Raw genomic sequence first — 23,982 nt, 5'->3', positions numbered from 1 at the left:
GCCAGTCCCTCCTTGTCCATCTGCAAGGAGGACACGTCAGGGTCAGCCCAGGTTTCATTGGGCACGCATGCCAGTGCACACTAAAGGGTGCTCCTGAGAATCAGGCTAATGGGTCACAGAGCAGCGAGTGCTTGCCCTCACTGTAAGGGGCAAGTAATGGTGATGAAACTGCTGCCAAATCCGTGAAGCCTCTAGTACATAAAACTAACCCTTCTGAAGCAGAACCTCTTAACCTCTTGAAGGCAGGTTTTCATAAAGAGAGCTCAAGGTTCTGCCAGTTCCAGACTGCTCTGCTATCTAATTGCTAGTGATGGTAATGATCATTAGGGATACTATCAAAGGAAATGTGGTAGTGGAATCCAAAACAGCTTTAAGAGAAGGTACAACTTACTATGTATCCTTCAGCATTGTGATTCCGGGAAAATGGATAAAAGGCTCCTACTTGCATCCACCGCCTGCAAAGTTCTTCTGTCGTGTCATCAAAGAAACCACAAATATCAGCTCCAATCTTTAAATAAAAGCAGAATGTGTTGCATAGAGAGTACACTGCACCTCTAATCTCTACACAAGACTTAACATTTAAGGGACGTATCAATTCATCCTTCTTTTTTTTTGCTAGGGTGACTAATCCATTGAAAAGATTTGTACCTTTCTTCCTTTAACTAGGCTTTGTACAAAATCAATCAATAAATCAAACAATCAGTCAACTGATTGGCTCCTAGCACTGTCCATCGTTCTTTTTTCTTTCTAACCCTTACCTTCCTGTTTGGTACTCATAGGCATATGTTCGGAAAACAACGCCAAATCATACAAATTTAAATCTTGAAGAACAATTTGGTCATTTCACTTATAAATGGATGCTTCTATTTCATTCAAAAATGGAAAGGAAAACACCACGGTATTTCACATGAATCACTAACGAATATAATAATACTAGATGTAAAAAGTAGCTTGGCATATGTCTGTTACCTGCATGTCTCACCATACACATACAGTCACTGAAACCAAAATACATGGCCTAAACCAAAAATCAGTCATTGGAAAAAAAAATGTTAAAATCAGATCCCTAAAGGGGATTAAGGCATAGCTGAAGAGTTAAGATTGTTATATAAATAGCCTTTGATTAGACAACCCATTATCACAGAGGTAAAAAGGTAATGTTTTTCCATTGGTTTTGAAAGGAGGTCACAAACTAGAATTTCATACATAAGGAATTCCAAAGAGGTTAAATTCCAGCATTCCAGGTATCGCCCATTTTATGTGTTCCCATGTTGCTGCATTATCTCCCAGCCAGTGTCCCGTGTGCTTTCCTGATCCCACAAAAGTAGACCTCGAAATCAGGAAGCTTCGTTTTCCAGGAAACACTGTATTGATGACCCTGAAAATGAAACAAGACTGGAGCTATGCAACAGAATAAAGTTAACAGAGGCTTCAGTAGTTCTATATAAAGCAGATTTATACTGACTAATTTACTATAATCGGTCATCCCAGAGACCTGGACTCCTTTACAGTTAAACAGGCATCCTTTAGCAAAGTTCAAGATGTTAAATTTGAATAACCCTTCTGTAAGTCTTTGACTACTGATGCCTGACCCAGAACTTTAGTTAGTAGATTTTGCTTTTCTTGCAGTGGCTTAAATACAGTCTAAATTTGTCCAGAAATCAGGTTCATTAAGAAGTTGCTATTTTGGACGATGCAAACCTGAAACGTTTTTGTAAAGATATTAGGATGCATTCCTTACTCATTTGTTGATATGGCCATGGAATATCCGTAAAGACTGTGGACATCATAGTGTTTGCCCCACTTCTGCACTGCATCCATACAAAGTGTCTTGGAAAACATGAGTTTATCAAGAATACCTTCAATAAAAGAACATAGATTTTAGTTTCAAAGCATGTTTTGATTCTGAATATTCCAACCTTTTATTTAGTGCACATTCATGACACTGAAGCCTTTCTTTTTTTCTTTAATGTTTCCATTAAACAAATTCACTATGTTTACATTAAACAAATATCACTATTACTACTACAGGAACACAATTATTTTGTTGGCTGCTGGTTTTATTCAACTTTGCTCCAACGGTGCTGTTTTCTGCTCTTGAGCTTTGTATACCACATGACCATCAACACACAAATAGGAAAAAAAATATCATGCATTACTGCAAACAGCTCCTGAAATGCAGCTTTGCTAAGGGAGTAGAATTTAGTAGACATACGGAAAATGTGTATCAATTTCTTCAGTGCATAAAATAGTTAACTCAAACACTTTATCTTTGCCTAGGTGTGATTAAATGGTAACCACAGTTAATCCCTTCAGTGCCAGTGCTTTCTGCTGGCACCTCTCTTAATTAACCTATACACAAGTAGACTCACTGTCAGCTTTATCGTGAGCCCAAGCATATGTCTGGGAGCAACAAGATGGTGTAAGCAGACTCTGCATTCCCTGTATTGACTATTCGCTTTACTGTAAGGTAGCAGACTATGCCTGTGAGGTCACAAGTGACCCATATTTGCTCTGTGAGCTACCTGGGGCCTGTGAATGCTGAAGAGACTCCCAAAAGCTAGTTCATTACTTAAAGTTTTAACTTTCAGTCAACTAACAGGTAATCCTTGCCTATTTTCCACCTTAAATTAGAACTGGGGATGCTAAATAGTTGCAATCTAGAACAGATGGAAACACTTTTTGTTTAATTTGAATAATTCATCTGTGTTTGAGGTCAGAGAAAATAACATTTTTACTTCCAAATTTTACAGTAAAATGACACACTAAGCACTGGCTCAAACTGACTGCAATTCAACCTTGGTCCAGCTGCATTTGTCCTGCAACTGACTGTTTACCCATGCAAAGAAGAACCGTACAGCTACACCCTAAATTTCTGAATCACTAGTGGACAATATGATGGAAACAGTTTCCTGAAGTTAGTACTTAATAGCAAATATGAATTCCATGTAAGTGCTGTGTACAAATGTAAAACTACTGAGTGAAAGAGCATCAATATATCTTCAGAGATAATTAAGGCAGCAAAAATATTCAGTAACCATTAGAAAAGTGGTAAAAACACATTTTTTTCTCTTGATTTATATGAACTGTGCTTTTGAATCAAGCCAAGGCATACCTGTATTTTCTCTCAATTGGAATGTTCATACACCATCCATAAGAACTAGAGTAAATTCACTTTGCATCCTTGTAGGCAATCGCACAGTAATTTGTAATTCATTCTTTTTAATATTTTTCTCTATGATTAAAGAAGATAGACTTACTGGGAGTAAATGGAGGATAGTTTAAGTCATTTTGTGCACAACCCTCATCTGAGCCTTGAACAAAGTTGGATATTTCATTCATGTCCTGAAAAGGTAAGATGCAGACTGTAAGACACAGATGCAGATTGTAATAAAGTTTCCTCAACTATGTATTCCTAACATGTTCTATTCTGTTATCCTTTAAGGAATACTTAGTACTAGTACCATACATTTAGGTAAGAGTGGTACCACTTGGATTCTGAACTGGATTGTTCCTGTATTAATACAGGTCTCACTGTTGGGCGGAATTCTGTATTCTGGTGAGCATCATTTTGTGAGAGCTACATCTTATCCCTCCAGAAAAAAGAAGCTCCAGGAGGTGCTCACGTATACATTGTTCCTGTGACCAACTCCACTCATTTGTCAAGCTAATGTCGTGAGTAGGGAGCGTGTGTTTGAAAAGAAATGCAGAACCAGCAAACGTGTGATGTGATTTCTGACAAAATACACAAGTTGACTAGATGTTCTTAAACATCTCCTTTATAATATTTTCCAAACCATTATGCTTTCCAACTTAGCTCTCTTTCTTCCATGCATATTTCACCTGGCAGCACTGTAACTGAAGAACCATAAATGGAAGAAGAGAGCAAAGTCAGGATGGAAAGCACTGTAGTTTAGCACTGTAGCACTGGTCTAGTGACCAGTTTCCTTGACTCAAATCGTTTGCTCTCTGCGAGACAGCTGTGCAGTCTGCACTTCAAAGACTGACCTGATGGAACCACAGTCAGCAAAACAAGTGAGAGCTACATATTCGATCATGTAGCAGCTAAAGGACTATAACTTTGCCACAGAGGTTAATTTAAAATTGTTATAGCTTGCTAAAATGCATGTCCAAATATTCAGTAGATTCTTGCTTTCTTTCAGAAAAGTTCTTTATTTTTACGTAAAAGGAAGTAGGAAAAACTGAAAAAGGCTAAGGGGAAGAAGGTTTGAATATCAAATTTGAATTGATATCAAATTTGAATTGATATCAAATTTGAATTGCAAATCCAACAGCAAAAGACATGAACATCCTGCAATGATTTCAGGTTACTAACAGTAAACTTTCCTTTCAAATTCAATGCAAATTGAATTTGATAAACATCTATCGTAAAATGAAAGTTCAGAATTACTTACAATCCAGATTCCATCGTACGGCACTGTGTTATAAAACATTCTGCATTCTTCCACCCACCAGCTGGTGCAGTCTGGGTTGGTGTAGTCTGGGAACACAGTTTGCCCTGGCCACACCTATAACATTAAAAAGGAAATAATTGATTACACTGTTAATTGTATTAGAAGAAGATGAAAATTTATATTAAATTCCTTTGCTTGATTTTGTTGTTGTTCTGTTTTGTTTTCCAATAGTAATTTGAACCAGGCCTAGGCCAAACATTAAAAAAATGTGAACAAAACCAAAATTCTCTGCCAAAAAGGATTTTCTCTACCTTTTTCCTCTTTTAAGCCCTCTCTTCCACTTGCTCTTCAATGCCTTTTTTGGTACATGGCAGAATATGAGGATATGTATCAAAGTGAATAGAATAGAATAGAATAGAATAGAATAGAATAGAATAGAATAGAATAGAATAGAATAGAATAGTTCCAGTTGGAAGGGACATACAAAGGTCATCAAGAAGTCCAACTGTCAGACTACTTTGTGTCTGACCCAAAGTGCATCCAAATGACTCTGAAACATGGACAGCACGGCATATCAACCACCTCCCTACGAAGCCTGTTCCAGTGTCACACAACCCTCATGGTAAATGAGATTTTTCCTAATATCTAGTCTGAACCTCCCCTCATTCAGCTTTTAGGCATTCCCATGTGTCTTGTCAGTAGACACCAGGGAGAAAAGATGCACACCTAACTCTCCACTTCCCTTGCTCAACGAGCTGTAAAGAGCAGTGAGGTCACACCTCAACCTTCTCTTATCCAAGCTTAACAAATCCAGTGTCCTCAACCCCTCCTCAAAGGACATGCCTTCCATTTTCTTTCATCCTTTAAACATAGTTCTTGTTCTTCTCTGGATGCATTCAAATACCTTAACATCCTTTTAAAATTGTAGAGCCCAGAACTGTATTCCAGATGAGGCTGCACCAATGCTAAATATGGTGGGATAATCATCTCTTTTGACAGGCAGGCTATAACACGTTTAATGCACCCCAGAATACGGTTTGCCCTCTTCACTGCCAAGTTGCACTGCTGGCTCATGGTGAGCCTACCATCAACCAGAGCCCACAGATCCCAGATTTACATTAACTGAAGTCCATAATTATATATATATATATATATATATATATATATATATATATATAAAATCTCATAATTATATATATATATATATATACAATCTGTTTTGTTTTTATCATTGTGAGATGCCTGATAAAATCAAACGAAGTAGTGGCATATTAGAATACCATTTTTCTTGCATAAGTTTTCAATGGGTTGGCAGGGCTGTTAAGTGCTTTTTTCCCCTACTATAAAGGGCATGTAGTTTTAGTTTTCCTTAAAAACTGTATTAATATAAAACAGGATTGTACCAAAAATAGACACACATAATGTAAAAAAATGTATAAAAATTAATCAAGAAGGGTTGAAACGAATCATATGCTAAGTGGGACCTTATAAACTTGGTTCTCACTGGCTGGTAATTTCACTGGAAGGAGAGAGTTTAAAATGAACCCCCTGGCCAAATTAAGCCAAACTGACCATGTTTAAACTTCATAAAAATGTGTTTACCTCTCCAATTAATGGTGTTATTCCATCTGATTCATTAACCCAGACTCGTTTAGACTGTCCCCTGGTGTAGCTTCCATATTCACTACCATCAGATAGGTTTTTTGTGCTAATAGCAGGATCCTAAAAAAGTATAAATAAAATAAAATAAAATAAAATAAAATAAAATAAAATAAAATAATAAGAAACCAAGATACACACCATGAGTTACAGTGGAATGTTAAGCAGGAAGTGTAATAATTGCATAAAAATATGCAAAGTATCATGATATATAGTTATAATGATAGTATTTACAGGGAAAAAATAAATAAATTCTTACCAATATGATAATATATTTTTTTCCATAGTTATGCAGATAAGATGCAAAATTAGGGAGATCTTTAAACTTCACTTTGTCATATGTAAAATCTTTCTTTTCCTCCATGTAGTCAATATCAGTGATCTGAGCATCCTGGAAGAGAAGAGAGTTCAGCTTAAACATGAGATATAACATGTAAAGGCTTTTTTTTTTTTTTTGTATATTTTTACAATGTAATTTCTTATGACAATTCCTGCTCATCCTGAAGTGAATTTACTTTTGGGACTTTACTGCAGCCTGACAGAAAATACGCAGTCAGGACCATTTGCAATATCTGCATCTCATCTCACACTTACAGTCCAAATGTATTGTACTGACACATCTTTTGTGCCTTAAAGAATCTGTATTTCACATCAGAATTCAAATGAATGTGTAATGGCATCCTTTCTACTATCCCCATGATGGGTGAGTATTTCTTTGCAGTTGCCTGACTTCTAGAGCTACTCTTTAAATCCAAACATTTCTTCCTCAACACTTAGCTTAAAAATAGGGTGTATTCATCTTTTGTACACCATCAGGCTACTATAATCTGGAATCTCATTAAAATTTATTTGTTACTTACCTTTGCTTATCAACGAAAAATAATCTCTGGTTCCGTAACTGTCCACAGTACATTGAAAAAATATTTCAGCACACTAGCTAACACTAAAAAATAAGTAGATATAGTTTGAAAATATAACTGAAAAGATATTACAATAAAGTGGGCAGATAAAACTTATCGTAATTAAGCCTCTCCTGGTGTCCGATTCTGATAACGGCTCTGCCATTAAAAGTATAAAAGCTTGAGTTTTTATATTTTATTAGAATATTTTATTAGAAATTTACTAATTTGAACTGATGTGAAATGAACTAGCAGTAGAACACCATAGTCATAATCTCTGGGCAGTTTCTCCCACAGGACTCTGCCTTGATGGGTTGTTGCCCTCCTCAAACCCTGAACTTACATAAGGGAGGTCAATCAGACGGTTCCTCTCCACCACATTCTTCACTTCATCCAAGGACCCGTAATTCCAGCGGCTGAGCTGGAAGCCCAGGCTCCAGTAGGAGGGCAACAATGGCAGTCCCACAAGCTGCAAGTTGAGAGTAAAATTATTAGTTAAATTGAAATTATTAGGCACCATTAGCGGACACTGTGTGTGTCACCTCAGTGCCCCAAACCATTTGAATAATATACACTAAGCTTGAGTGTAAAATGAGCAGTGCACTCCAAATGCAACATTCATATATATATATATATATATTTATCTGCCTTCAACTATATTTATATATATGTATATATATAGGTTTCCTTTTAAGAAAGACAAATACATTGTGACAATGAAGTTGGGTTCATTGTCACTTGTTTGTTGTTTAAGGTGTCACTGAAACCTGATCGAACCACAAGAAATTGTGTCTGTGATACCTAATGACCAGAAGATCATGACGTATCAGAAAGAACAATATCAACCCTATAATGCTGCCATATGAACAAGAATTTGTCCTTATAGTAAGGGTAAGCCTCAGCACGGAAGCATAAATTGCTGTGTGTAGACCACCTCTAGCTCACTGTGGAAATCAGTCAGGGTGTACAGGCTGATCAACTTAGCAGCTACAGACTTCTTGTGCCTCAAACAGATGCATCCTCTCTGCAACAGTATCTCCAGCAATAGTGCTCTGGTTTCAGCTGCCTGTAGGCCAGCTAAAACATCTACACCCCAGTTTAACCCCAGCTAGCTATTACTAATGGCAGCAGTCACATTAGCAACATACTAGCAGTTATTCGCAGATAAATATATAGTGAATCATACTTTCAATTAATAGATAACATAGCAAAGACATAAAGAAGGAAATAATAAAATAAAACAAAACAAAACAAAAACTTTTAAGGATCTGTTCCCTGTGTAGTCTCTCTATATAAAGGTACCTTCAGGTACTCCTGGACTACTTGCTCTGGAGTGTTCCCCAAGAGGATATAGAAATCAAGGATGCCACCAATGGTTCTATAGGTCACTGCTGGAGCAGGCTGCACCGCAAACTCTGCCAGAGAAGAATGCACAAACCCAATTCTGAATACCAGCTAAATATAAAATAACTTTGTCATACAAATATTGAAGACTAGAAAATTTACTTTAAGGAAAAAATAAAAAACACAAAACAAACAACAATAACAACAACAAAAACACAAAACAGAAATACCTAAGGAACTCAAAACCATTACTTGAACTGGCAGTGAAGGGGAAATGTATTTAGAAGACTCTTAGATGTTCATGTTTGCATTTCTTTACATCCCACAAAGAGAAAAGAATCAGAAAAAAAATCCAATGGCACAACCTTTTCTCTTTAACTTTTCAGTACAACTTTCCAGACTCAAGAGAAATGAATAGTTTTCTTAAAGCATACATATATGCATGTTCATTTCAAAGACAAAAGTGTGTTTGCTTTCAAGTAATGCTCGCTCCAAGTTTACGCTCTGATTCTGCTATCCTGCACATCTGCTCAGAGCTGTGCAAGGCTTCAGAGAAGTTTCTGACACTCAGGTGTCCAACATAATCTGCTTGTAATCCTGAGCCACTCACTGCTAACATTGCATATTTGCTAAACTATTAAATGCTTACAATGACTGTCATCAGATAATTGAAGACTACATTCATTAGGATTTTATATGCAATAGGATTTTAAAAGGGATATTTACATTAACCCAGTTTTGATCTCAGTCCTGCGTATCATTTAAAGAGATACTTAGCTGCAATACTTAGAGTTACAGGGAAAGTTTTCTTACCCATGGCATTGCTGTTCATCAGGAAAACACCAAAAGAGGCTCCAGAGCTGTCTTCCAAACACAGGAAGAAAGTTTGGACTCCATATAAGTTATGCATTGACTTCAAGGAGAAAAAATTAAAAAAAAAATTAAAAAAAATAGAGAGAAGAGGAGTTAAAATCTAATAACACTGTTTTGGGGATATTTCAAAATATAACATATGTAGAACTTGAAACTTTTCAAAACATAGCAAACAACAGAAAGAAAAATCACAACACTTTTCCTAAAGTTTTGTTTTCTATTGCCTGGCATTTTTCTCCTTTATGAGAATGTTTTCAATTAAAACTAAACTTTCCTGAAATATAGAGATAACAGACAAGCAGATATGATGGAACTTTGGGCAAGTCTGTATACATTGTAGTACTATTTCTGTGTAATATATGTGCACATCGAGTGACAATATAACTTGACAGGTGGTACAAGTTTTTACCTCTCGTCTATGTTACTATGAATCCTGCAAGACAACCATTTTTTACATCTAGTGTATGTAAGTAAGAGAGCATCTGTATTCTTTATTTCCATTATATTGTTTTTTCCATTATTACTAGCAACAACAACAATAAATAAATAAATAAAAAGATCACAGCTGTCATCATAGCTGTGTTTCACCCCTGCAACTGAAAACTCAGAACACATGATGGAAGAGGGACAGAACCTGAGCAATGTGAAATTACCCTAACTTGATTTTGTTCACTGTTAAGTTTAACCTAATCAGCCTACACTCAATAGAGCCATTTGGATAAGAACTATCTTCAAACTTGCAAGTACTAATCATTAACAAGAGGCAGCTTATAAGCCGAACATGTAGTAGAGATAGGAAATAAATGGTACGATTTCTACAGTAGAGCTTGTTTATAGTGAGACAAATCTGACCTAATTTAGATTTTGGTCCTGAACCCTGAGTTCCTAATTCCAAATTATTAACTAATTACATATAGTGGTCTCTCCCCCTAGCTTCTGTTAGTATAGCTTAAATTTCAGCAAAATACTGAAGTGCTCTCTGAAAATAAATCATATGGATTGTTGCTTTCTTATACTGAGGTAACACTGACAAACGGTGTCTGTTGGAGGCTCACTGGTGAGTTATAAATAAATTACTCGAGGAACTTCAATAAAAAACACACAAAAATATTCACATTAACAAAAATTCCTTCACTCATGCTCCATATTGATTTCTTTCTGCACAATGTCCATGTGTTGATTCTGTACTAGACATGTAGGGCTTTGAATGTTTTGTTTTTTTCATAGTGTTGTGGTTTAGCCCGGCTGGCAGCCAAACACCACACAGCCGTTCGCTCACCCTCCCCCCTCCCTCTCCGGGATGGGGGAGAGAAACGGGAAAGTGAAGCCTGTGAGTTGAGATAAGGACAGTTTATTAAGACAGGGAAAATAATAACAATAATAATAATAATAATAGTAATAATGTGTACAAAGTGATGCACAATGCAATTGCTCACCACCCGTTGACCGATGCCCAGCCTATCCCCGAGCAGCCGGCCCCCCCACCCCAGCTAGCCACCCCTATATATTGTTCAGCATGACGTCAGATGGTATGGAATACCCCTTTGGCCAGTTTGGGTCAGCTGTCCTGGGTCTGTCCCCTCCCAGCTCCTGCTGCACCCCCAGCCTGCTCGCTAGCAGGACAGAGCGAGAAGCTGAAAAGTCCTTGGCTTGGTGTAAGCATTGCTCTACAACAATTAAAACATCAGCATGTTATCAGCGCTCTTCTCATCCTAATCCAAAACATAGCACCCTGCCAGCTACTAGGAGGAAAATTAACTCTGTCCTACCTGAAACCAGGACACATAGTATTAGCTCAACTGCCTGCTTACAAGCTTTAGCGAATATTTCCCTAGTCAAAGCAAAGTATATTAATGAGTATAGCAATAAGATCTGACTGTTTACCACAACCAGAAAATGACTACTGTTGTTTGAATCAGCATCTCACCTGATTTTAACCCACACAAACTCATTATAACTCTGTGAGCAAATCACTGCAGGGAGGAACTGACAGACCAACACCATGTGCCTGTGCGCACCAGTGTTAAGGAGAACTTGGATCAAAGTCTAGAGAAGTCTCAGTGCAGATGTAAGATTCTTCTGTAATTATCAAAAATATGGGTGCCCTGGAAATCATTTTGGAAACAGACTACAGACACAAATAACTGCTGACAGACATATTTTATCTCATAAAGAGACAGCTGTTAAAGAGAACTTTGCCATCATTTGCCAAACTACAATGTTGTTAACTGAAGCAGCATGTGTCATATGTACCAAACTCTGCACAAAGCAAGGCATTAAGACATATTGTTATTTATTTTGCTTATCAGTAGAAACTGAAGACTCATATCTTTAGAAACTGATTTTCAACTTCACATCAAGACAAAAATAAAAATATTTACAAAAGGCTATCTTAGGGAACTCTCATCCGTACTATCTAGCTTTTAGTAATAAATACAGTGCCTGAGAAGTTCTTGGGGAAAAACTCAATGGGTATTATTAATGTCTACTGCATAACAGTTTTGGATTCATTTGCAAAGAATAGAGAATAATAAAATAAGTCCTTACTCCAGAGGGGCCAATATCCCTGCTGAACATGGGCCAGGTTTTCCAGTTGACATCGTGTCGGTACTGTTTATGCACATGCTCTCCCACCCCATAAATGTTGCTGCTAGGTAGCTTGATTGATAGCTGCAAAAACTGGTCAGCATACTGCAGTGGTCCTATGGTAGTATCAAACCTGATGAAACAATTAAGGAAAAAAAACAGAGATTTCACCAAGAATTGGTAGAATAATTGTTTCTACTCCTTTTAGCTAGAGATGGATAGGCAGGCTCAGGTCTCCATCCAGAGGCCCAAAGGGGACACACATGGAAGGGGACAATGTGCAGCTGCAGCAGACAGAGATGTCCTTGCACATAGGATGAGAAGAGCAGTACCAATTGATCCATAGAAACTTCTAATACAAGTGGCCCTTCCATTTTTGGACATACTTTCACAATCACCGCTTCCACCAACGCTTCCCACCCTGCATCTTTTGCACTGAATTGTGAATCTGCTCAGTAAAAGTCAATTTCATTAATAAAGTTTCTTCTGTTAATTTAATTTTGTATCTTTCACCAATCCCTTTCATTACAAACAATTCATATCCCAAATGAAGATTAGGAGAGCTTTAAAGGCTTAAGCTAAAGCGAAGTTTATTCCTTGTTTCTACAGAGGGGCTCAGGAAACTGAGGAAATCTGAGCAGTGTTGAGGCAGAGAGGGGTAAAATGCAAGGCAATTCCTACTGTCAGACAATAGTCCTTTAATCAATCAAAAGATTGAATTTTATTAATATTGATCATAAACATATTCATTTTCTTCTTTTATTGCTCTAAGACTTTGAACATTTCCACCTGGCAAATGGATGGAAATTGACCCCTACCCAGAAGTAGCTTTACCTTTTCATTTTTTAAATGAAACAATCATAAGTAGAATGTAATTATGAGTCAACCCAGATTTAAATCACAAAGCAATTGTAAAGAAGCTGATCCTGAGATCTGAAGGTTATCTTCAGCTTCATTAAAACAAGAGCTTACAAGGATATGCAGAAACACGGTTTTTCACCAAAAGCAGAGAAAATGACTTTGAGAAAGCAAACTACATCAATAAGTTTTAACATCATACACAGTTTCAAAGTAATATGCTTTTATCTACACACTCTAGTTTCAATTAGAAATTTTTAAAAGTTATATTTTCATGTGATATCTGTGTCATTTATCATGATATTCATATGAAGAAGGAGCCGAAGGACAACTTTTTCTCAGCTTTATGCAAACACAACTGCATTGATTTTCAGGGACTTTACCACTTCAGATGTATTTATACAATGTATTTATCACCATGAATAAGTATATTACCATCATTAAAATATATTAAAAATATTTTTAATTAAAAAATATTAAATTACCATTAAAAACTAATAAGTAAATATACAGCTTACTATCAGTTATAAACATTGCACAAATGACAGAAAGGGGGGAGTTCAGGCTTGCTATAATTTTAATTTCCCATGTTACCATTTCTCTTTTTTAAAGTTAAAAATATTTATGTTTGAAAGGGTCAAGTCTTCATGTCATATACTTCTGTCCATTTTTAATGACTACAAGCACCATTTTGCCCAACTGCTTGCTTTCTAATACTTTGGGGTGAGAAAGCCTATAATTATTTGGATGATTAGGATTTTTGTAGTGATTTGCAATGACAGTGATCCTCACTCTTTCCAAAAAATCTTTCTCTTTTGGTTGCTTGTTTAAGTGTTAGGGAAAAGCACTCACTTTATCAAGGATTTACATCTGAGGGGCTGCTCTTAGCTCATGCTAACACTGGCTTACTTTGAGATACTCATCAGCTCGGACTCGAGCGTCATTATAATTTATTAAATTTCATAAAAGTGGTTGCATTTTCTATCTTAAAGAAAAAAAGGGGGCGGGATATAGAAAAACTTGTTTCAACATGGTTCTTTTGAACTAGAATGCTTATTTCCCTTCATATACCTGCTTAATCAGTCACGGACTACTGAATACCATGTCCATCTTTTGTGCTCCGTAGAATTGCAAATCAATCATTATAGAGGATTCTATATAAGAAAACAATACTAATAACAGCATAAAACTAATTGCTAATTAATTAAACTTGAAGCACTAATAATTTAACTATCCTAGAACTCTGACAGGTAATCATTCTTTGACTGATTTAACAGGCATGTTCATCCTGACACTTCCCCTTTTAATGCCTCTTAAAGCTATGTGGTTACTTCAGAGCTAAGTTTGTTTATTCTTAGGAAACAAATGGGATGAAAACTTTCAATATATAAGTACGTCAAATATTTTACAGAATTACATGACCAACTTATCACTGTCTTGCAACAGCTACTCTTGTGTCATAGGTCTAACGAGCAACCTGGTTTTGGTGATTCAAAGATTCAGCATGATTGCAACAACTAAGATAAAAGATGCAATGAAGAGTATTCACATGTCATTTGAAGAACTGAGAAGGTCTTCAGATAGTAGTGATTCCCTGTGTTGATGGAACAAAATAGCTGTAAAGATAGTACTGGTGGAAAGAGAACAGGTAGCCAAACCTAAAACCTTTACAACAGATCTCTCCATATCACAGTATTTATTTCAAAAGTCCTCACAAGAGCCCTTGCATAATGTCCATCAGTCAAAAGAGCAGAAGTAGTCCAAGAGGGCACTTTACACACAGCGTCTGGGGAATACCTTACTTATACGGCAACATGGACTTTCAGAGAAAACCAGTAACATCAGTGTTACCCAGAAAAAAAAATACCAGCGTTACTTACAGTAGTTTTCCATTGCTCACTCTGGTCACCACAATACCAAAGGGATTATGCTTCACTTCCACTCTGTAGTTTAAATTGGAGGCCGCGGATCCACTGAAAGATCCCACATGCTCATGGGGGACTTCAAATCTTTTTGTTTTAGGATCAGTAATCTACACATATTTAAATAATAAAAGTGTAAGGCCTTTAAAAACGAATGTCTAATTTAAACATTTTCCAGCATTAACACAAGGGTCTGATTTAGCATATTCCCACCCCTGTCACAGTCTCCTCCATCTTCCTTCATTATTCTCTTCCCCCTTTCATCACACATTTTCAACTGTTTCCCTACTATACTTGACCTTGTTTTTCCCTGGTTTCCAGGGAAACCCACCACAAGAGGAAGGTCTCCCACAAGAGCCCTGCTTCACCCCAGAACCCATCGATACCCCACATTCACTACACAAACTGCTGAATTTACCATGAAGAACAGAAAGCTTTGGAAGACCTAAAGATGTCTGACAAAGTTATTGGGAGATATGGCCAGGCTATATATAAAAAGGAAATAAATACATCTGCCCCCAAAATCTTTTCCTATAATGAGGAAAATAGGTAATAAAGTAAGGTCAATATAAAAGTTGATTTTTTCCATAATTGCTTCAAGCAGAAAACCCACTGTGCCTACCCCTGCTAACCCTATGCATTGTAAGAGCAGAGAGGACAAAGAAAGGCAAAGCTGAGCTCTTCTCAGTGAGAGTCATGAGGGCGCATCAGAGGGATTAATTGAGCCTTCCTAAACTTACTGCACAGTAACAGCCAGCCTAAAATCTTGCACAAAACATAAACCTTAAAACAGCATAAGAAAAAGATTAACCTTGAACCGGAAGCGATTTGATGTCTGATACTCTCCTGTGAGGAGGACGGTGTTGATATCATTTCCAAAGAGGGAAGGTGATGGCAGCCTTGTTAATGTGGCCTCAAATCCTTGAGAAAAACACATGTTGCAACATTATTGTGTGAAATCAAATATCCACAAGTGCATAAAACCGGGGAACTCCGATCACAGCTTACCTGTCTGAGTTGATCTTACGGACCCATCCACTTTGTACCCATGTTTACTAGAGAAAAAACACCAGGGCACACTGGTATCACTCTGGGGACTCCAGCAGCAGCCACGCAAGGTGCAGACGCTCTGATTCAAGCACATGAAGGGCACAAATTAATTGATTTTACACAAATAAATCTTTTTATACTAAAACAGTTAAAATGCACATGAAGCGTATTTGGTCCCAAACATCAGAAAACTTAGTAACATGTGCAATCAGACCAACTCCTTCTCTGAAAATCTATTGTCAATTTGAATGGAACAGAATAAACATTTTTTCTTCTGTATTCAGAGTAGAAACATGCTTATTAGACATTATTTTTTCTTAAAACCAGAATAACCACAGACAAATGAACCTGTAAAAAACTATTGAAACCTTTGAGCTGTGACAGATGTGGTATAGACAAACCAACAGACACTGGAGACTGGATAAAATTTATGGTTGGCTTAACGTCTAGTAAACATCTGGTTGGAAAAAATCCACATATGCACCATTGATAATCAGGTACAGGATAAATATTTTAACATAATTCTCCAATTACAGAAATGTTAAGATTGCTTCTGCAGAACCTTATATTGAGATAAATCAACTTTAAAAAAAAAATAAAATCAAGCGACTGAGCAATTAAACCTATTGTTCAAAGCATGTATTTCAGTGTAGCGGCATCAACCTTTACACTACCTCTCAGCATTCCAATAAACTAGAATACCTTTGCTTTGCTGTTATAAATTAACTTATTCACAGATCACCTGCATGAGTTTTATGTTTGAAGATAACATCTGAGTAATACACCACTATAAGTGTTCACACATTTTCTCATGTTAAAATAACAACAAATTACTTGGGGCGAAGGGCAGCAGTGATACAAGAAGCTCCACTGAGGGCAAAGGGCCATGTCCATGAGTGACCTCAGGCACCCAAATCCAACATATAGGTCTTCAAGACCTCTCTCTCCACTTGTGTGCTAGCAGAAGCTGTTTGTTTGTGCTCAAATATATATATATATTTGTGCCATATTTACTTAAAATATTCTGCAGCATGATATAGGTGGAGATGTGCAAAAATCACTATTGCTGCTGGTGCATATGTCACTCTTTTTGGGGTTATAGAGCCCAATTTAGTCAGTACAGGTCAAATACAGTCTCTGAATAGAGAAAATTAAGCCAGGTCCAGCGCAGAAATAATACAAGTGCCAAAGAAAGCACAGACGGAGTTCACAGATTCACTGGCCCAAGACATTTTTATGCATTTATTTCGTAGTGATTGGACTGAGCACAGAAATCTCCACAAAACCACTCAAGATAAACCAAGATTCACCACACAGATAAATGTCTGTCTCTCTGTCACGAACTCTTCACATTAGAAAACATGTATGCTCTCATTTTCATTAGTTTTCAAACAAAAACACAGTTGGAGGAGAGATACAGTAACTCAATTTCTTCCCCATGATCCACAAATCAATGCACTTTCTAAGGCTGTGTAAAACATCATGCTCATTTTCCACCTTCTCAACTCCCACCATGAGAGTTCCCTACTTCCCAGGTTATGAACTATTTCAAAGTAAATGAGAAGAAGCACCCATCCCTTCCATGACTGCAGAGATTGCAGCTTTATTCTTCAAAGCAAAGAAACTTTATTTACTTCATTTCCCTCATAGTTAGGGGAAGTATCCTAAACACATAGCAACAGAGTTATTACCTCAATCTTCTTATCCCTTCCTAGACCTGTGGGTACCCCCTGCAACACAGAATAGCTTGAACAACAGATTAACCTGAAGCCTGGTAGTTCAAGCATCTCCTTTTCCAACTTCATAAATACACTTTTCTTTTTCCCAGCTACTTCTCATGAACACCTGTTGAATATCTTCTGCAGTTACTTTACAGTGCAGTGATGGCCTTCTAGCTAGATCTTATTCTAGCAGTTGTGTAAACTACATTCCTGTATTTTTGTGGCATCCTGAGCTTGCTGCATAAGGAAGTAAATTCAGAAGTAAAAGATTGGTTACACCTGACACAGGGGAAGGAACAGAGTTCAAACAAAGATACTGTTGAGACTGTTATAAAAGTTATCATTAATATAAATAAAGATGGGAGGTTATCGCAGCCTCTGAGCTATAAAAACAGCATAATAGATACCAATATGCAATAAAATCAGAAAGAAAGTCAAAGCTTAATTAGAAAAAAATCCTGGATACAGGGAGAAGTTTTATGGTGGGGTACAAAACGAGGTGGCTTCTGAACATTGAACTCAGCACCAAAGACTAAAAGAATATTTAAGCTATGTGCTGAACTAAAACTTTTCTTTTCTGAGCACCCAAACAAACCTGTGCAAGCAAGATAGTTTTGAAACAACAAGCTATACAGTCTCCCTTCAAGCTTCCAAAGGTATCAATCTAGGACTGGACAATACTAGCTCTGCTTACAGGTTGTTTTTTTTTTCCTTGTCTAATAAAACTCTGCAACAATTTTCCACAGCAGTGAATAGTTAATAAATGTCTACTTTCTTTCAGGATTTCTATCTTCAGCAATCCTGTGGCTGGTTAATCAATATCTACTTGCTTTCCATACTTCTATTTTTCTATTCTGCAATCCTAGTTTCATCTAGGACATTGTCAGTGCATAAAGAAATCAAGACAGACACTAACCTGCTACATGAGTTTAGGGAAAGCCTAATGTTCCCAGATGCTCGTTATTCTGAAATCCACTAATGGAAACCACTACAGAAGAGTTCTTTCCTAAGCAGATACCTGTAGGTTTAAAGCTCTGCTGGTTGCAGTATTAGAATAAGTCTAAAGAAGGACAACAATTCTTGCAGGTGAAAATTTATAAAGGAATGAAGAGACACCGGGGTGGGACTCTGGCTTGTGTCAGGCTTTCTTCAGCTTTGCTCAGGGCACAGATTAAAGGTGATCCTTAACTCTAATCCTCTGAAATCTGCTGCCCAGTATTCACTAAGGAAAGTGCAGATTTAGGAATCATTTATTTTACCTCTAATTCCAGAGCAAGTACCCCTGTGTTCAAATCTGCATCTGGCCCCCCATTTTTTTCTGGTAACTGTATTTTGATTATTTTTAATTATTCCTAATCACCAAGGGCAAAAGACAAGGTCAGATTTACAAAAAGGCTTGCAGTTGCAACCAGAGCAAAACTATTTTCCTCCGTTGTGATAAGTGCAGCACTTAATGTGGGGTGACTGGTTCAAAGGTCGTAATTAAAGATTAAAGTGATCTGCATGACATCTATCGTGGCGTGCTTGCTCCTGGGGCATGGAACCAAAAGAGAACAGGAACGTGCTGTGAGTTGAGCCTTTACTAATCTGTTAACCTGCAGGACTTTATTGAACTATATATCATAATGCATACTGTGGCATGACAGTAGCATTAACAACTGTCTTTTCTGGAATTGGATTGGGAATTCACTGAGAGATTGAAACAGTTGATTAATCATTTTTTATACCTCTGTGAATGACGTAAGTATCACATATCATAATATACTCTCTGTCTTTTCTCATAAACTGCACCCCATGATGAAAAGAAAGATGGCAGGCACCCATCAGATTCCATCAGAAAATAAGAACATCCATGATAAAATTAATAATAATAATGATTATAAAAATAACAATAATAGCCTCAATAATAGCCTTCCTATAACAGCCACCATAAAAATGTTCTGAATGTGAGAGGACTAAAAAATTAAGATGCTATTTTTCGCTGGAAAACTTAACTCATGGATTCTTAAGCAAGAAGGTCATTTCTAAACACTGTGCTTGCTCAGATGAGAGACAACAACCAAGAAAGAGAGAAAGTGAAATTCAAATCAGTTCTGAAAGGAAATTGGCAGTGTTCATTGCATTATAAAAATCATGTTCATCTGTGTAAAGTGCATCTTGACCTATTTCTAAAATATGCTTTATTGTAAATGCTAATAGTTGACCACCAGACAAAAATAAATTGCTTAGGCAAAATTGTTGAAAACAGTGAATTTTTCTAACTGTTTCTTGTTTGCCTAATTTTGTTCCCACTTATCATAAAGCCAAACTGCTGGGAAGTATATTGGCAGTGGTCTTCAACCCTTCACAGTGTACTGCCACAGTGGCTAGAAAAATCAAACCTTATGACAAAGAGCTAAAATTAGTTATACAGGAGTTAAATTCCCCGCAAAGCATTCAGATGTTCAGAGACAAAAACAACAACAAAAAGTTATAAAACCACCATATAGTAGAGAAAAAGTAAATTTTCATAATTAAACATGAATCTTTTTGTGAAAAATTCTATTTTGTAATTTTTTCTATAATGTTTTCAAACCTTTGTTGCTACTTGATCTGGGATGCAGTCAATTCTCTTTGTTACTAATATGTCCGGACATACTGGTGTAAATCCTGCCAGAGAAATAAAATAAGGGGTTATTAACAGGATTTCCAAAATTTAGGAATATCTGTATTACCTTTTAAATCATTAAGTGCTTCTGCTAAATATTTCACACCATCTGGAAACTCTAGACATTAAAATAGACTCAAATGAATTTAAAATATTGCTACTGTGATTTACCTTACATTTGAAACATTGTACATTCCAGATAAAGATAGGAGAGCTTCACTTTCAATTTCTGCACATATGGGCAACACTGATAAATTTATTTCTTAAGATATAGAGTAATCCTATTTTTGGTAAGTCATATAACTCAATATGCATCGCTTCTTGTAAAAAATTTACACCGAATTAAAATCAGAAGGATTTCTTTGTTTTTTTTTTTTTAAATGGTGGTGTGTAACTGCCTTTATGTATGCTCCTTCCCATGAAATACTGCTCATCCAGGCAGCTTGAATTAGAGCCTCAGACAAAAGCACCTTAAGCCTCCATTTAGAATATAACTGTTACACTGAAAGCCACAGGAAATACGTTGATTTTAAAAAGAAGAGCAGAGCAATGCTTCCGCTTTTTTTTTGTTTGTTTGTTTGTTTGTTTTTCATTTGAACGTCAATGCTTTTTGAGAAGTCTGACTCAATGGTGATTTAAATGATGCCAATAGGCAGCTCCTGGAGCTGCATGGGATTCATGATCACCTCAGCAAGCAGAGCTGAGCAGTTCCTGATGAAGAGTTTTCATCTGGTAATACAAATGGCAAGTACTTACCTGTTGTTTTGATTCCAGGTTGTCCTGATGCTAACAGCGCAATGAGGACAATGGCCACCACCGTCACCAGACAGAAGAGGGCAATCAGGGTGGTTTCCAAACCACTGAACTTCCTCTTGCCCATCTAGACTCAGAGTAACACCATTGGCATAAGTAAAACAAAAGTAATAGCTTTGAAAACTCTATAAATTACATTATTAATTGTAATTAATATATGTTTATACATTCTTTAGTTTTTAAAACATGTCGCCTAATACTGGTGTTAAAAATAAATCTCCTGTTCAGGATAATTCACACAGCATAGAGTACTGCATTATTACACTCATGGGAAATCACTGAGAAATGTGTTTTATTCGCTATAAACCACTTTTAAATACTCACAAATCAGAGTTTTCACTTGAGAGTAACTATGAAGTTTCTTACATTTTACTGAAACTCCAGAAACTAAAAACAAATCCCTGTGCATTTTTGTTTATTTGTTTGTTTGTCTGATTCTGCAGGGTTTATTTCCTTCTTTAGAACAAATGCGTACTACCTCCTCTTTTATAAAGGAGGATGTTGGTTTGTGAAAAAAGGTAGTTAACAAAAAAAACGCTAATGACCTCTAATAGCATATCACACTTGTGACACTTGGCAAAGACTAGCCATAGGAGCCAGGGTAAGTTACTTATTTGTCAAGTGGAAGAAAATAGCGTGCTTATAAACCCGTGGGATTTCACAGACATTGCTGGGTAGTCAAGGCAGAAGAAACCACCACAGGAGGTACTCTGGAAGCTGCTGAAATCACAACTGAAATGAAAGAGAGTATGTAGGTGGAGTCAGTGCCTCAAACTGCTGTTTAAAACCTGTGTTGTTCCCGGTATCGCTTCTCTGCAAGGCACAGTGGAGCACGGCGTGCTGTGCCAAGGGGTGTGTGCTGTCTGCAGAGCCAGCTGCTCAGCCCCACACACAGAACAACATGGTACTATTAATGTTGAACTGCACACCAACAATAAAACTAACGAAAACTAGTCTCCAGTGTCCAGATCAATCTACATTGGCAGCAGCAACTGCATTTTACCTTCGGTTATGAACATTTAGCCTTATAAAACAGCCTTAAATACAGAGAGATACCTTCTTTTTAGCTCAAGTAAGAAAGTGAAGGAATATGTGTGCATTGCACTAGCATATGAAAACACTCAAGGGTTTTAGTGATAACTCAAAAGAAAAATACTTTAGTAAAAGTTGTGTGTGGTGTGTGCGTGTGTGTGAAATAACACTAAATCTGTTGCACTTCATCACCTCTCATTTCCTACAAATATATTCTATCACCCCACCAGCATCCCTATTCCTGGAAATCCCACAGCCACAGGAATGAATAGAGAGGAAAAGCAATACTGAAACATCAACCATCCCCAGAATAGTGAAGGCAATACTTAGATACAAGTCCTTTTCCTTAATTAAAAATAATTATTTAAAATATTTAAAAAGCTTTTCTAAATAGCATAGTGCTATTCACATTTTCTCTAGTGATATCAAAATTGCTAGCCATTTTTATGATTATTGTTACTTCCCCAGGGAATACCATATTTAAAGTCTGAAACTACACTGTATATTGGGAAGTATATATTTAAGGCCTCTTCTTTATAATGAACAAATGATAATCCAGCAGTTCCTCTCCTGAGTTTCCTTTAACATTGTCAGAATACAGGTCCACTAGGAGCCCTAACAAGTGACAGTTATTTTTCTGAAAACTAGAATATTATTAAAGTCCTTGTCATCAAACTCTTCCCACCATCCACAAACAACCATAGCATTATATTTCAGCTTTTTCATTTTCATGGTCTCCCCCAAGACCTGAGACTTCAAAAACATGGATTTATAATTTATAACAGTTCTAATTTATAAAAGTTCTACTGCGTGACTTGTATGCAGTAGAGAAGTAAAGGTCTCCAGTAACTTGGATGCAATAAATTGGATGACATACCTTAAAGCCCCTCTGCTTCCTTCATCTGCTGCTCTTAGTTGTAAAGCTCAAACTCAAAATCAATGCTTTATTCTCTGCTCTTATCAGCTCATTGCGTTGTTTGCTAACCGATCTACCAATAGCAGGCCCATACATAATTACAGGCAGATTGTAGAAACTCTTTGGGCTAAAATTAGTTACTATGGTTATTGTAGCCAAGGAATGGCTAGTTAATTAATAATATTTTCGTTCAGTATTACTCAGCATGTTCTCTAAATAAAAGAAAAACAGCAATAAAATGACAATACGTTTGTCCGTGTTGCATGACTTAGTAGTTTTATTCTGTTCTTTTTCCATATCATTATTTCTAGAACCTTCATGTAACCTTCCCATTGTCTATCATTTCTGCTTTAATCACCACATGAAGTCATTAAATGTTCCCAAATGCGGAAAAGACTTATTAAAATAATTGTAAGAGAGAATCAAATTTATGATCACTGAAACTTTTTCAGGAATGAACTATGAATTATTAATTCTAATATTAATATAAACAGATTTCATGGGATTCTAACAAGAAATGTCAAAATCATAAGAGAAAGATGAAAGAATAGCATGGAAAAGTGCTTACAGGGAAGAGTTTTCAATCATAATCTTAATATGAAATCTTAACATGGAATTAGATTTTGCCTTCTCCTTACAACAGATCTAATCATAACCTTAAATCTCTATTTTCCAAAGGAAAACTTTTAGTTCATATTGTTACTGTACTTATAAGCTATTTTTCAGTAATAAGGAGATGGCTGAGAAGTGTCACTTGTAGTTTTGAATTTTCCACAAATTTATTTAATTTCCTGAATATTTCCCCTCCCACTGGAGACCCCTCTAAGCACCAAGTGAATGGTTCCCTTCTCCTTAGTCAGTACTTAAAAGACACAAAATCAATCATACACAGGGCTCTCCTGGAACCATTCATCTCTGAATGCCACCACTCTCACTGACCGTTGTTGAAACACACCCTGGTATTTAGCTATCTCATCCTCTCCATTTCACTGTAACAACATCATGCATGTCTGCATGTGTGCAAACAAGCTCTTGAAATGTAATTCTAACATCCCTCTTAACATTGCTAAGTATGCTGCTTTATGAGCGCATATTGAGACATAACAAATTCACATGAATTATGAAGATACCAATGGTTCTGGAGGTCTGGGGGGGCTGTTTGTGCATATCTGTTTTCCAAGTTTTATATCTTCATTTAGCTGTTCCAGTTCGGCAAAGCATATGGCCATGAGTTTCATTTAAGCATT

At 36.7% G+C, this 23,982-nt stretch overlaps 1 protein-coding gene across 1 annotated transcript in view; it reads right to left on the bottom strand.

Annotated features, from left to right (window-relative positions):
• The window catches only part of SI (sucrase-isomaltase), a 50,521-nt gene extending 29,667 nt beyond the window's left edge, over nucleotides 1-20,854 (bottom strand). The window contains 16 exon segments of the mRNA XM_050712521.1: nucleotides 392-508; nucleotides 1,207-1,378; nucleotides 1,742-1,859; nucleotides 3,261-3,345; nucleotides 4,416-4,529; nucleotides 6,018-6,137; nucleotides 6,334-6,465; nucleotides 7,317-7,442; nucleotides 8,276-8,388; nucleotides 9,131-9,230; nucleotides 11,738-11,909; nucleotides 14,515-14,666; nucleotides 15,368-15,477; nucleotides 15,565-15,685; nucleotides 19,903-19,976; nucleotides 20,731-20,854. Coding sequence (XP_050568478.1) covers nucleotides 392-508; nucleotides 1,207-1,378; nucleotides 1,742-1,859; nucleotides 3,261-3,345; nucleotides 4,416-4,529; nucleotides 6,018-6,137; nucleotides 6,334-6,465; nucleotides 7,317-7,442; nucleotides 8,276-8,388; nucleotides 9,131-9,230; nucleotides 11,738-11,909; nucleotides 14,515-14,666; nucleotides 15,368-15,477; nucleotides 15,565-15,685; nucleotides 19,903-19,976; nucleotides 20,731-20,854 — 1,950 coding nt within the window.
• Between the last annotated feature and the right edge of the window lie 3,128 nt (nucleotides 20,855-23,982).

The sequence above is a fragment of the Cygnus atratus genome, chromosome 9 (genome assembly GCF_013377495.2).
Source record: "Cygnus atratus isolate AKBS03 ecotype Queensland, Australia chromosome 9, CAtr_DNAZoo_HiC_assembly, whole genome shotgun sequence".
In the NCBI taxonomy this organism is placed as follows: Eukaryota; Metazoa; Chordata; class Aves; order Anseriformes; family Anatidae; genus Cygnus; species Cygnus atratus.
Note: the sequence above shows the minus strand (reverse complement) of the source record. Positions and strands in the feature narration are given on the sequence as shown.